Consider the following 15,683-nt stretch of genomic DNA (forward strand, 5'->3'; position numbering starts at 1 on the left):
TTTCCTTTCCAGCCTCTTAGGATGTCAAATATTTAAATGGTTGTCTTACAGATTTTTTGTAGCGCTAGAACCATAAGTTCTTTTAGCGTCTGCATCATTATATGAATAATCTCATCCGGACCCGCCGTTTTAAATATCAATAAACTGTTTATGGCGCATAATTTTTTTTTTTTTTTTTTTGGTTTTGCTTATTTCGTGATCGGATCAGTCTACCTATTTGCAAGTATGTCAGATTGCATCTCCACAACAGTTTGCTGACAAACTGGGAAATGTGTTTTCAGTAATTTCTTAAGAGATTTTYCAGAAGAGGAGGTCCATTCTTTCTTTCGTTCTTAAGTAAGGTATATTGATGACAGTATCTTACTGAGTCTAGCTGATTCTCTTTCAATGGTTAGTTATGGCCTCTTGATATTAGGAAGACTGAAAAATACAAAGCTCTTTTATGACCGCATTGGCAGGGAGAATATATACATATATTGGGACGACATATAACTTTCGAAAATATGGRCAATGCTCAAATTCATTGTTTTTCTTATAATATATCATCGACTTTTAGTCTACGATCTCAAAACCAACGATATTATCTATCGATGGCTCACAACTTAATTCATTGTATCAGAGACATTTTATGTCCTTAATAAGTGGTCTTTTATTGAAAGTGGAAGCTTTTAAAATGTATATTTAATTTAATTTCAGTAACTCAATCTGAGCAGGATCGCTCTTGTATTTTATTGGTGCGCATGCAACGAAGACAAGGCGATTTTATTTGGGTACACGTGGTGCTGCAAGTGCGCGATAGTCAAGACACAAACCAACAGCCTGTTATTGTGTGCACCAACCAGGTTTTAAAGTAAGTAAGAACTCTGCCTTATTAAATAATTTACAATAAAATATGCCAAAATTTAGACGAAATAAGGTAAGTACAATTTATTTCCCACCTTTATTTGCAAGCACCTATTTCCTCGAACAAACGCCACTAACGAAATCACGTGGCAGACGTTTGCACTAATTTCGCGTACTCATTTCCGTTTCTCACGCAATCACAAGCCATACTTTGCTAGCACCTACCTCTAACCCACCAAAAGCAAGCATGCTAATCAATTTTCTTCTTTTTTCTATTTTCATTATTATAATTTTTATTTTTTTTTTTTTTTTCTTTTGTTTTTTGGCAACACCAATTCGCCAACTCAACAATCAACATCACCACAACGCAATTATATTTTCTACATGCCACTCCACTCCATAGCGAACGTGAGGCTTCGGTAATGCTGGCCAATTCGTGGCTCTACCACTACTACTCGGTGCAGTCGAAGATACAATTCGGACTCGCTTTCGATGCGCCCACACGTGTGCCACCRACAACACCGGCCGCAGCAGCCGCGGCGGCAGTCTACTACCATCATCACGCACACCATGCCGCGCATTCACATTTGCATCATCATCACACGGGCGCCGCCAGCACCACGGCCACACTTCCAGCCACCGCAACGGCGGGTTATGCCGCCGCATTGCATCCACATCAAACGCATACACATTTGCACCACACGCAACACCAACACCTACATCCACACACACATACACATGCGCATCATCAGTATCATCACATGACGGCGGCATCATATGGCGSCGCATATCATACGCCCACCGGCGCGACCAGCGGTGGCAGCATRAGTGTGGGGAGTGGCAGCTGTGGTAGTGCGGAAAGTTCGCCAGCGCCGCATTTGAGTGGTCATCATCAACAAGGCCCACAGTTGCAACATCATTTGCAAAGTAATGGTGGAATGGCGATGACSGGACATGCGGGTGTCATCAATGGTGCGGCCGTCGGTCCGTATATATGTCACCGTCGTGTCGGTGCGGAACCAGTCGATTATAGTCAAGTGCCCGGCGGCGTCGGTGCACCACCGATCGGCTTGAATGGCGCGCGTTCACCTACTAACGGTCAAGCGGATGGACAAATGCGTTGTAGCAGCACGAATAGTTCCGTCTCCAGTCATAATGCCACCACGCCACATTATGTCACACACAACAACAATAGCAGTGGCAATAATAAACACAACAACARCAGTAACGCCAATCACAGCAACTCCAACAACAATCACAMCAGCACACACAATCATAATCTAAACAGTGCWGCCAATATCAATATTAATACCAATGGCAATGCGARCTCCACACAACATCAGCGCCTCAGCTCGCCGCCCTCCAAACGTCGCGCAATTGGTAAACTAGAACCACTCTACCTACCAGATGACGCGAACGATGACACGCCAACAACAGTCACCGAAATCGATACGCCCTACCATCTGCAGCCACATTCGCTTATTGGCGCACCAGCAGAATCGCATGCCTCGGTTATTTTCGCTACCGTTGTGCCGACACGTCCGCGTCTCATACAAAAGTCCCTACCCAACGAACCGCCTGACTTCATCGACCAATGGAATCCCAGTCCACCTTGGTCGGAGTCCGCGCAGAAACTCTCACTTGACAGTTCGTCGTCCACACAGCAGGAGCTTAGTCCTTGTATTACAACCACACCACCTACACCGACAAGCGCGCCGCCTACAGGTACACTGGGTTCGAATTACGGTAGCTTACAGGCGCTGGGTCCAGCTTTCTCTTTCGAATGGATGTCCGACCCGTTGGTGCCAGTTGCAGATCCATATGCGTCCTGTATTACACCACCCGACGGTGTACCGCTTGTAGTCGCTCATCATCCACATGCAACAGCGACAGCGCAGCATTCTTTCCATTGGAACACTACGCCGTCGGAACATCATCAGCATTTAAGTCAACATTTGGCTTCGCATGGTCATCGTTTGCTTACGCTATCAAGTACAGGTGCTGTGGATACAATACARCAATCGTCAGCTGTAATAACTAACGGCATTGCAAGAAATGCGCGGACGAAGTCTCCTGAAGTTACCGAACGGAAAGGTGAGTTTGCTGTCAAAAAATTTTGACTTTATATTCTAAGGTAGTTTATACATGATATTGCTGGCATGACATTGACACACAAACTGACTTCTCCACTTAAGAAGGGATGAGATTTTCATAATATAGTTTCTTTAAAGCATATTTTCGTCCATCAATTTTATTTTATATAAAATATGGTTTGAATTCTTCTAAGCCAGCCAAGCCCACATGAAAACGTATATCGTCCAACTTTCTCGAAAAATACRTGATTGTCTTCTCTGCTGTTTGGTGAATGACTTAAATCTTTATCTGCTTAAGCGAGTTTACTTGATTTATGTAAGTTTTTTGTTCYATTCGCCAAATTCCAAGGTTTAGAGGTGGAGGTCGAGACAGATACCAAACTGAACCAGAAATCTAATATTAAGCAACATATTAGGAAAGCTTTTATGACATACATATTTCAGGTGTAAGAGGATACTCAGCAAAAACTGGAGCATAAAACCAAATATAGTCATATAAATATATGCGGCCGTTATTAGAATATTCCTTACATATACAAGTAGTGCACTGGTTTTGTGGCCAGCATTAAAGAAGCGATATAACATTAGAAAATTTAATCAAATTCAGCTAGTAACCTATCCATGGGTTACCAAGATGTGTTCAGTAATATGCTTTACATGCTCTTCCACCAACTGCTCATAGACGTGGCCTTTTCATGCGGAAAGTGGCAACATTTTCGGCCATAAGAATTAACATGATTGCTGCTTGGAACAGGAAGAGTTATTGACATAGCGATGAAGAAGTTTGATACAAATGGAAATAAATCAGACTATATCTTATCAAAGTTTGATCTGAATAGTAACTACCAGTTGATAATGCCCTCCAGACGTGAATGTCGAACAGGTTAGATAGAGGAGGAGAATACTAACGTAGTCTATACAGACGGGTCTGTGGACTGCGCTTCGAAAAGGATGTACTCTGCGAAGATATAGGTATATCTCTATGCAAGGTGTTTTCCTAAGTAAACAGTACTTAAAAAACAGAAAAAATTATTTTTTCGACAAAATCAATTTTTTTTTTTTTCAAAATAGTCTCTTTCTGCTTCAATATAGCTTTTTGCACGGTTCAAAAGCATGTCGTATGATTGTTTTAGCACGTTGGCCGGTATGGCCACCAGTATACCGCTGCAAGCCTTTGGAATGGCCTCTACGTCTGCATAACGCTTTCTTTCATGGACAAATGCAGTTTTTCGAAAAGGAAGAAGTCGTACGGTGCCATATCAGGTGAATACGGAGAGTGGYTAATGGTTAAAATGAGATTTTTGGTCAAGCATCGATCGATGAGACGGATCCTGGGCAATTTTTCGTCGTCGGTCAATTTGTGCGGAACAAACCGTGCACACAAAGCCCAAATGTTCGTTCAAAATGCGATAAATGGATGATGGATTTTAGATGTTCAATTCCATTTCCATGAATTTCAATAATGGTTTGGGCTGATTTTTGATGAATTGACGTGCAGTTTCGATGGAATTTCTCGGGCTCTGATTTGTGCCATATGTTGATCGTAATTTATGTCCTCATGACCACTTTGAAAACGTTGAAACACCCGTGTCCTTTGCTACGGGATAGGCAGTCATCACTATACATTTGTTTTATCAATTGAAACGTTTCGGTAAAATTTTTACCAATTTTAAAACAAAATTTAATGTTGGCTCTTTGTTCGAAGCTCATTTTCGCACCGATAACACAAACGTACTAACACTTAAGACGCAATAACTATGAAATTCTCACGGGTCAATCGATAAAGATAGCAGATTCTAACGCACCAGTCGACATATAGAGCCACCAGGGGGCGCTARATTCAAAAACTMYTATTTACTTTGGAACACACCTTGTATTTTCATCTACCAAACTCAGCTAGCATCTTCCAAGCGGAAGAACTAGGCATAAGGAAGACCTGTAAGGTTGTTTTGAATAACTATGGGAGGACACAGAAAGTAACCTTGTCGTCAGCAATGATCAGTTCCATCATAGTTAATGTAGGGAGGCTTTAAGCGCACTAGCCGTTCAATATATGGGCCTAACCATGAAAGCATTTCTTTTCCAAGACACAGTGGCGATGGCTTTAAGCACTACACAAGACTTGTCTGTAAATTAAGTACGTTTTTATCTTTACAAAWTTTTTCGAAAAATGGTGAACTTGTTTCGATATTTGCTTTTTTCACCATTCTATCAAGAGTAAACGTAATAATTAATAAAAAAAATTATTTCGAATTTTTATAATATTTTGAAAACACTCTCAGCAAAAAAAAAATTCTACGAATATTTACATAATAAACATTTAAGCTGTTTTATATATACAATAATATTATTCTTACATTATTACTTTCAGAATCGCCACGCAAATAAATCAGCACAACAAAGTTTGCTGAACCCTAACGGAGACCTAATCTAAAATTAACCCGCTAATGGAGCAGTTAGRTGCAATAAAAGTAAGCAAATAAAACCAAATTAAGCTTTATGGGTTTATACAAACATAAATACTTAAGCATATACATGTATGTACTATATATTTATTAAAATCAAATTTTATTAGCGCACACAAAGATTAATTGCCAAAATTGCATGCATTTAATGGAAAAAAATTTATGAAAAATTTTGACARCTGACAATATGATTGACTAAAATGTATGGAATACAGCAAAAAATTATTTAGAAAATTAATGCAGCGCTTATAAAAGTGACTGCAACAACAATAACTGTTAATTTTATTAACAACATAAAATTAAAAAATAATAATTAAATAAGCAAAAGCTAATGAAGTGAGCAGTGTGACACAGCAAACAACAAAAACAATGCAATTATATAATTATTACAAAGCTTTTGTAGCAATAACTGTGAATAAGTAATTTTGTATGTAAATATTTAAAAATAACTATATGTATATATATATCGTATGTGTGTACGTAGCGTTTTTAATGTGTGCCTTTGTGTGTGTGTGTGCATGTGTGTAGCGGGTATAATGAAAGTGCAAATAAATTTTTATTGCCAATTATTCCGTTATAATTGGTATTAGCGACGTCAAGCGCGGGTGTTTAAAAGAATGTCGGTTGGAAGTTTTCACACACATGCGCGTTCATACATACATATGTAATATGTATACTGTATTTGTGTGTAATATGGTATATTGACGGAATTGAAATTAGCTAAGACGTCAAAACTTATTGAAAGCTGTTGCGAAGTGTGAAATTTGACGTAAATTAGGACGTAAGTATATGCATTAGGGTGCATCAAAAAAAAATCTGAAAAACATTTTTTTGCTTGGTGCACAAAAATAGGTTCTTAGACAACTATAAGAATGTCTAGCTATACGTCAAATTTAATATAAGTCTAAACATTAGGGTGCGTCAAAAAATTTAATATAATTTTTTGCTTGGTACATTGCAAATGGCTTCTTAGGCAGCTCTACGAAAGTATCTTCAAGTATGAGCTCTTAATTGTAACGGGAAGCTGCTCTCGCAACAAAGTTGCTAAAGAGAGTATTATAGTTTTGTTCACATAACGGTTATTTGTAAGTTCTCAAACTAAAAGAGTCAGATATAGGGTTATATAGACAAAAGTGATCAGGGTGACGAGTAGAGTTTAAATCCGGATGTCTGTCTGTCCGTCCGTCCGTCTGTCCGTCCGTCCTTGCAAGCTGTAACTTAAGTAAAAAATGAGATATCATGATGAAACTTGGTACACGTATTTCTTGGCTCCATAAGAAGGTTAAGTTCGAAGATGTTCAAAATCGGCCCACTGCCACGCCCACAAAATTGCGAAACCCGAAAACCTATAAGTGTCATAACTAAGCTGTAAATAAGGATATTAAAATGAAATTTGACACAAAGGATCGCATTAAGGAGGGGCAATGGACGTAATTTCTTTGGAAAAGTAGGCGTGGACCCGCCCCCTACTAACTTTTTTGTACATAACTCGGAAACTACTATAGCTATGTCAACCAAACTRTATAGAGTCGTTTCTTTTAGGCATTTCCATATACAGTTCAAAAATGGAAGAAATCGGATAATGACCACATCCACCTCCCATACAAAGGTTATGTTGAAAATCACTAAAAGGCGTCGCTCACTTATGGACCAAAAACCATATCTCAGGAAGTACTCCACCGATTTCAATGAAATTCGGTATGTAATATTTTCTTAATACCCTGATGACATGTACCAAATATGGGTGAAATCGGTTCACAACCACGCCTGAAATCTCGATTATCAYWTTATCATGCGAGAGTATAAAATGTTCGGTGACACCCGAACTTAGCCCTTCCTTACTTGTTTTTCTTATTATTATCTAGAAAATACCATACTTCGTTTCCAAATACTTGAAAGATATCTGGGATTTCGGAAGATCTTTTAGAGCTGTCTAAAAATATATTAGGTAGAGTACTAATCGAAAAAAATTAAAAATGTTGACCCACCCTAATGTATACTTATATAGGGCATGCACACATAAGAGTACAYAAGCGCTTGCTTAAATAGACGTCTAATTTAAAAACAAATTTTTTTTTTACCCACCCTAATATGGACTTATATAATATATGTAGGGTATACACACATATGACCACTTGCTATCATAGACGTAAACTTTTCTACATTAAAATTACTTTTATTTTTTGTAATTTATTTTTAGCCTCTATCTTTACTACCACTCTAATATGCAGATTTTTGCAATTTAAATTTAGCTTAGATAAAACTTCGAAAATTAGTGCAATTTTAAATGTTTATTTGTTCGCTAAGTTTTAGGCTATTTACTACATATATACAGTTATTATTTAGCTGATAAGCAGCAACGGAAACATTGTAAAGACAATAAACTTGCAAGAAAATTTTATTTTTAAGTGGCAATATAGCAGTTTAAATGTATGTATATATGTGTGTGTCAATTTTACGTGCAAATAAATGTGAAAATATTTTTATGTTTAACATTTTTTATATATTTTTTAAGTAACTGTATTTATTACTTTACATTTTTATAACTAATACACATATATAAACACATAYACATATGTAAGCAAAAGCCTTGTATGAAATAAACAAGTAAATTATTTATATCTACAAAGTAACAAACAGTTGAGTAAGCAGTTTGAAAAGCAATAACGGTATATTATTGTAAAMTAAAGGAGTGTATAAAAATAAATTTTATAAATACGAAAACAGAAAAGAAGATTATTTATTATAATTGGCAAGCAATAACAAAAACAGTAAGTACCTATATATTTATACATGTTGGATAGTCGAAAAAGTCTTTTCGTATTTGGTCAATAGATGTCGTTGCAGTCGTATATCTCCAGTGCTACCAATATTGGTCGTACCGTATAGTAATGGAAAGGTGAAATTTTAAGCTTCACATAACCAAAAAATAAATAAAATTAAATCCGGGGAAGTTGAAAAAAAGTTACAGCTGTTCCAAAATAAGTGAAAATAATCAAGAAATTCGCTATATTTTGAAATTTTTGTATAAAAAAGGGAAGAATTTCACGCAGCCACTAATGAAATTTGTGAAGTTTACAGAGACGCTGCTGTAACAGTTCATGTAGCACAACAATGCTTCGCTCGCTTCCGTTCTGGAAATTTCAAGATTTCGATTTCCGAAATTTGATGGAATAATATCTCTAGCAGAAAAATGGCGATGTTGGATTGATGTTTTATAAGCAAGATCCATGCCAAATTTCGTAAATATATCTCATCAARTATAAATTTTTTCGGTCGTTCCGACAATGAAGAAAAAAGAATGTGTACCATATTTCAGATCGATATCTCAAAACTAARCAACAGTGCACTTATATATAGACAGACGGACATGTCTTGTTTGCCTTGTAATGGTTATGTAGTACCCATTAGGGTGGTAAGATTCAKATAAGTCCGACGGCAGTCCCAGGAAACAAGCTATTCTCCCCGTGAGCAGCCGACTAGAGACTTGAGGGTTTTGTTGCGGCACTGTACTTTTGCAATAATCGCAGTTGAATGAGTGAAGGAACAATTTATAATTTWTAYCTCGAAACAGTACRAATGATTGCTCAGGTASTCGAAAATCCACTTCTTCAGCCCTGGAGGGAGCGTAGATTTTTCGATGTCTTCAAGTATCATTGTCTGATTGACTCTTGTCAATGCGACGATGCCCGGATAGGTCTTGGAGGTTTATGACACTAAATGCTTTGGTGGTACTGTGAACTCTATGAAGCACATGCTAGTGGTTTGTTAGACCTCAAGCCTCAAGTGTTTTCACTACTGGTAAAGAGAGAGTTATCGGGCGATAGGACTCCTTATTTTTGGCGGGTTATTGCGGTTTCCGCTGTGAGACCACTCTTCCGATTTTCGGGTATTTGAAGGATAGTYAGAGACAGGTTGAGGACTTTGACTAGAAAGGTAACTCCCGTCGAGCGTAGCTGCTTTGGTATCAGCATGTTTATTCCATCAGGGAAAATGGATCTGTAGGATTTTTTCAGCAGTCTTTTGGCATTTTGCGTACCGTCAGATAACACATAGTTTATCTTTGTCTACCGAAAGTTGCAGTACGAATAACCGGCTAAAAGAGTTCGCGCACTTCTTCGACGAAGTATGGCTATCAAATTGAATTTCAACTCAGTCTTCATATCTCTTCGGGTTATACAAAGTCTTGACAGTAGTTGTCCGCTTATGTTGAGTTACCATTTGATATCTAAGACATGAATACGTGGTATTCATATTCATTTCAAAATACATTCACTTGAACGAATCATAGTCCTTCATTCTCCTTTCATTTTATTTAAGTACTCCAGTGCCTGACTCACACATCTCCACAATTTGTCAAAAATATAAAAAAATTACCAAAATATTCAAATACAAATGCCTGTTGAACAGACTTTTACCGGCAAACCAAATATTTCAAGCCAAAGTTACGTGAAAAGGGTGCAACAGAGTTGAGCAAACTACTCAGTCATAAAGCAGCAATAAGTAATGGCCACAACGAGACCTCTGCCACCAAGCTGACGCATTGCCACAGGCCGAGAGCGTTAAATGGCTTGGTAAACTAATGTAAGGCATATAAAATATTTGCCGCATTTGGCAGTTCAAGCGAGTGGCCGCCTAGAACACCCACATTCCATTACCATGACTAGCCGTAATATTTTTTAATGAACAGTTACATTAATGGCACTCTTGAATATTTCACAAGATATTGGTATGGAGTTTTATGCGGTAAATAAGTAATAGAGAGAGAAACATAAACAAATATTGTTAAAGGTCATTGTTATCAATAATACCGTATTCTTATATGATAAGGGTTTTTATATAATATTCGTTGATTTATTTGGCCCTCTGGTTTACGGAAATTTTATGCAGCCTGATTAATATTTTACAACAGCACTAAACCCTCTACTCTTAAACTAATCGAGACACATTTCTCTATGTAAATACTAAACCACTACTTTTGATAGATGTTTAAYATACTAAGAGCTTCAGCGCAACTCTGGTTTGATATATAGGTTTTTACACACTGAAAGTGGTATATTAAATTTGCCACGAAATTTGAAGCATCCAGAAGGAAACAACGGAAACCGTAGAAATACGTGACGAGCTCAATCGCAGTGGAACTATATATTAGGTTGTCAAATATCTCCCATCCATCTTTTTGTTTTTTGAATTTCCCGGCTATATATAAAGCGCTACAGAGCTCGTATTTGGCAATACTATACACATTTGAAAGCCTTGACATAACCTACAAAACGACGCTATGCATGATTAGTTTGGATATTGCGTTCAACAGTTATAGAAACCAACGCCGAAATTTGCCTTCGTGAAAGGCAAATCCGGTAGAGAAAAGTTCGGTGAGATTAATGGTGTTTTGGGGGATGGTACTCTATCACTTCGAATTTCGGAGGAATGGTTTCGACGACTCAGAGCGGGTGGAAACAACACCATGGATAAGCCTGCCGGCGAAAGACCAGTGACGACGAATACCAATCAAATCATTGGAAACATCGAGTTAGACCGGCATGCAGCAGCTCGTGACATCGCCCAGAAGGTGGAAGTTAGTCACCAAATCATTTTAAACCATTTACAGAATGCTGGATACACAAAAAAGCTTGATGCTTGGGTGTCGTATGATTTTACGCAAAAAAGCCTTCTGGACCGAATCAACGCCTGCGATATGCTATTGAAACGGAAAAAACTCGACCCATTTTTGAAGCGGATAGTGACTGGCGACAAAAAATGCATCACATACGACAATATCAAGTGAAAAGGCAAGTGATCGAAGGCCGGTGAATCGTCCCAAATAGTGGCCAAGCCAAGATTGACGGCCAGTAAGGTTTTATTGAGTGTGTGTTTGGTGGGATTGTAAGAGAAACATCCACTATGAGTTGCTCCCAAATGCCGAGACGCTAAATTCTACCATCTACTGCGAATAAATAGTAGTGTTCCACCAGGACAACGCCAGACCACAAATTTCGTTGATGACTCGTCATAAGCTACGGGAGCTCGGATGGGAGGTTTTATCGCATCCATCATATAGCCCAGACATAGCGCCAAGTGATTACCACCTGTTCCTGTCCATGACGAATGCTCTTATTTTTGTAAAGTTGAACTCAATAGAGGCTTGTGAAATGTGCTGCCCGAGTTCTTCGTAAATAAGGAGGAGGGTTTCTACAAAGGGGGTATTATGAAGTTGCCGTCTAGATAAGGACAGATTTTCGAACGAAATGGCACATATTTGAACTAAATCCGATCACTGTAACACTTTTTTAAGCATTAAATAAAGAGCAAAAGCGAAACTAACCATATCTCTAAATCTCATGTTTTACTAYTTTTAAACAATAAAAAACCATCAAAAAAATTGTACAACAACTATTTTAATTTTATTTTTAATTTTTTATATTTAATTTTTCAGTTGTCACTTTGCAATTCTTTTTCCAGATTTTCCATTAGYCAGTCATTGCTACTTTAATCTAGGTTAATAATATTTTTTTGAGGTTGTTAAGTGGGTTGAGACTGCATATAATGAGATCATGCACTCGTTGCCTAACTTTGAGCTCACAGCTAGCAAGCTCAAGGCCTTTATAGCAGCTCTACAACCCCCCTAAAGTAAGCCACTTTCGAAAAGTACATCTGCAGCWACGTTTGTCATTGCTGCTTGGAAGATGCTAGAATGATTTGGCAGTCTAAAACAAGAGTTCATTGAAGTCTTACGACAAATGTCTCCCTCTCCAATCTTACCTTAAGTCTTGATCCATCCGTGAAAAACTCACTGTGCCACATCTTCTACTCCGCCCTACGCGCATACTCATCTTTGATGTTTAGCGGAACTCAAATTTAAACACACAACAACATTGTTTTATGGCCAATCCGTGCCTCTACGCGTTGTTTCCGATAAACATAAATACTTCATTCTTAAATTGAAAATGTTCATTTGYTGATTTCATTAATTAAAATAAAAATGTCGGCAAAATATTTAAATAAGCGAAAAAAAATTCGCTTTTCAATGATTTTTTGCAACAACAACGATGCAGTGTCATTTATAATTTATTTAAATATTTAATGCAACATACGTTTATGTATATATATATACATCTATATATATTTATACATCCATATGTATATACAGCAATATGAGTATTGATTGAAAAAATTTTCCCACTCAAAAGCGTTCAATATTTAATAGCAAATAAATAAAATGTAAAAAACAGAAACAGAAAAAAGACGACGACGATTCTAAGAATTTGCAATAACAATAAGGCGAAACAATAGCCAAGAGCTTAATGCTGGGAAGCTCAGCAGTGCCCAGATGTACTTACAAGCCCATACCTACACACATATGTATATACGCTGAAGTAGTCATAAAAATTGCACAAAAACAACAATTGTAGATATTGTCATACACACGTGAGTACGTAAATTTTTGTGCAACAGCGAGGGGGTGTGGCCCGATGCACCGCCATTTGTTGTTGTATGAAACATTCTTAAGCGCAAAACACACAAAAACAACAACACAACTGCAGTCGTTAGCGTAAGCGAGTGTTGTAGAGCTTATCTAAAATTCTACAAATGCTGCAGCAAATGGTAATAACACAAATGCAACAACAAATAACAAATGCAACAACAATAGCAATAGCGTCATTATCAATTAGAATTGCAAAGCAGTGATCTTGCAGGCTTTTAAGCTTTAACTGCTGCAACATTTGCGGTTTCGGTCGCAGAATTCCCACTTTTTTTTGACTGTTGTGGGCTGCAAACAACAATAACAACAAAACAGCCAACAATAAAAAACATTAAAATGCAGCAAAAAATAACAACATACAACTTTGTAGAATTTTGCGAGCAATTGCCTGACAATCGCAAGAACGACGCGAGCTCCAAGTGTTTGGCGCGTCGGCAACACCTCACCTCGTTGGCCAGTTTGCGTAGTAAGTTCGGAAAAATAACCAACCCCTCTGCTTTAGCATACTTTCAAATGATGCTTCTACTTAAATCAAGTTTTTTTTTTTTTTTTGTTGCAAATATTTCATTGCGACCCGAAAGCCAAAGACTACAGATCCCGCGAGGATGAAGTTCCATCCACAATGATAGGACTCAAAACGAGAGAAATTTTGTGACTATCGATTCCCACTACATACCATCTGGAGAACGAACTCCGCACATTGTCCCACTTTCGCTTTCCTCCACCGTCCGGCTGTCGTCGAACTAAGTTTGAAACAATTCGGCTTTTAACGAATTCGGTGAATATGCTGAAAATGATATTGAACACCACCGGCAGGGCTTAGGAGTTCTGGCCATCACAACGAACAAGCGTCTCTGGCTGCTTAAGGGGGTTTGTTTTTTTTTTTTTGTGACCATCAGTCTCCTTTCTTAACCTAACCTAACCGTCATATTTATGAAAATACTCCAGCTCTGAAAGTATTCGACGCAGCACCTACCGGGGGAAGCAAGAAAAAGAGAAAAGCCTTCACTCCGTTGAAAAAAATCAGGTGGAGAAGGACGTGGATACACTGGGAGTCTCCAATTATATTATTATTGAATTATACAACCACTTAAATTCAGACGGTTTCGATTTGGCATACTTGAAAGAATCTTTCAAACAGTATTTCATCAAAACAATTCACTCGAGGTACTTCCTACATTACAACTTCAATTGAGCAGTGGTCCAAATTTTCGTAAAACCATCATAATAGGTTCTGTTACAAGAGAACATTTGTTAAACAATGCCGTTGATCGCTTTGCGTCGTGTCCAAAATTAAATTGAAGTGTTACCTACTATTTATGACGTATACCTTGTTATTGGTTTCATGGGATGAAGRTGATTTCAGGTCATCTCTCAATTGTAACAAGATATTTATTAACTACAAGAAATAATATTTAATATTGTACACCTAGAAATCTCTCTTTATAATAATTTCTGTCGGGTTCAAGTTTAGAATTAACAACCCATCGTAGTACACCCTTTGTGCAGGTACTTTCGAAAGTTTCGGTTACACATGAACACTAGTCTGTCATTGCTCTTATGTCTTTTACACCGTGTCCGATATTATATCGAGCTACTCTTACTATTTGCGGACGTTTAGGTGTATGGATCAGATACATGGAATTTCAGGTCATCTTTAATTGTATTACCCTTGTTACAAGATCCTTAACCTTAACTAATTTCGGGTGCAAGTTCAGAAGTTACAACCAAATGGTACTCCTCCTAACCTGGTACTTTTGAAGGCTATCTAAAGARGTCTGTTTGAAAGAGCTTTCTCAAGGGTTTCATCAGCATTAAGCGCTCGCTTGTGGAAAGAAATGAATTTCTCACGGGTTCAGATTTAGAATTCACAGCCCAACATGATATTCCCCTGTGCTAGTACATTTCAAAGTTTTTTGAAGAAACCTGTTTTGTAAGAGCGATCATCAAAGTTTGCATCAGTAAGCAGCATCTGCAATCTACTTCTAACTTCTAATTGTAGTTATTTGACTTCTTYCAACTTTCGAAAAATAATATTCAAGACAATGAAATCAAATCTGTGCCTATAAAATATAACAACTCAAAAACGTCTGTRAGTACACTCCCTAATCTAATCGAACACCATTTAAATATACCATTTCTACAGAACAGAGTGAGATTTTCCGAAATATCTACGCTAGTCGGGCCAAAAATGGCGAAAATATGCTGCAAATTCGACAAYTGCACTGCATTTGCCACCAAAAGTGGCCAAAAACTGCGGACAAATATGCGCAAACTACATAAATAAACAGACGGTCGCACGAGTATTTACGAAACGATGGCGGAAAAGCGAAATATTTGGCAGCGCGGGACGGACAGCAGCCGCGCAGACGCGCTGCCAGCCAGAGCTCAGTATAGCACAGCTACCAATTCATATGCGTTGCATAAATGTGAAAATGCAAGCGGAAAAAAATCAACAACAATTGCAACAACAACAACATAACATACGTATTATGGCATTTGTACGACAAAATAAATGCTATTGGAGGCGCTTGGAAGCTGAGCGCTCGTGGCATTGGTGGCATTTGCGCATGCGCAGACACACAAACTCCACTTTCAGCGGTTTTCAGTGATTTTGGCTTGGCTCCTTCATGACGCAAAGAGACGCCAGCCGCAGACAAACAAAACGTACAAACTGAAAGACAGATACTCGAATTGCCATGATGACGTTGGCAGGCAGCTGAAAGCCGCTTGGCCAGGGGGAAGACCTAAGCGATGCGCACGGCGCACGGCGCGTGGTGCGCTTGAACGTAGACGACA

The 15,683-nt window shown here is 38.1% G+C and overlaps 1 protein-coding gene across 1 annotated transcript in view; it reads left to right on the forward strand.

Annotated features, from left to right (window-relative positions):
• The window catches only part of LOC108976317, a 142,861-nt gene extending 137,257 nt beyond the window's left edge, over window positions 1-5,604 (forward strand). Inside the window, exons 8-10 of the mRNA XM_018945343.1 lie at window positions 697-850; window positions 1,247-2,937; window positions 5,308-5,604. Of these exons, the coding sequence (XP_018800888.1) occupies window positions 697-850; window positions 1,247-2,937; window positions 5,308-5,324 (1,862 nt within the window). The 3' untranslated portion in view covers window positions 5,325-5,604. The remainder of the gene's footprint in view (window positions 1-696; window positions 851-1,246; window positions 2,938-5,307) is intronic.
• Window positions 5,605-15,683: the final 10,079 nt, after the last annotated feature.

Source organism: Bactrocera latifrons, unplaced genomic scaffold (assembly GCF_001853355.1).
Source record: "Bactrocera latifrons isolate USDA-ARS-PBARC rearing strain unplaced genomic scaffold, ASM185335v1 scaffold_75, whole genome shotgun sequence".
In the NCBI taxonomy this organism is placed as follows: domain Eukaryota; kingdom Metazoa; phylum Arthropoda; class Insecta; order Diptera; family Tephritidae; genus Bactrocera; species Bactrocera latifrons.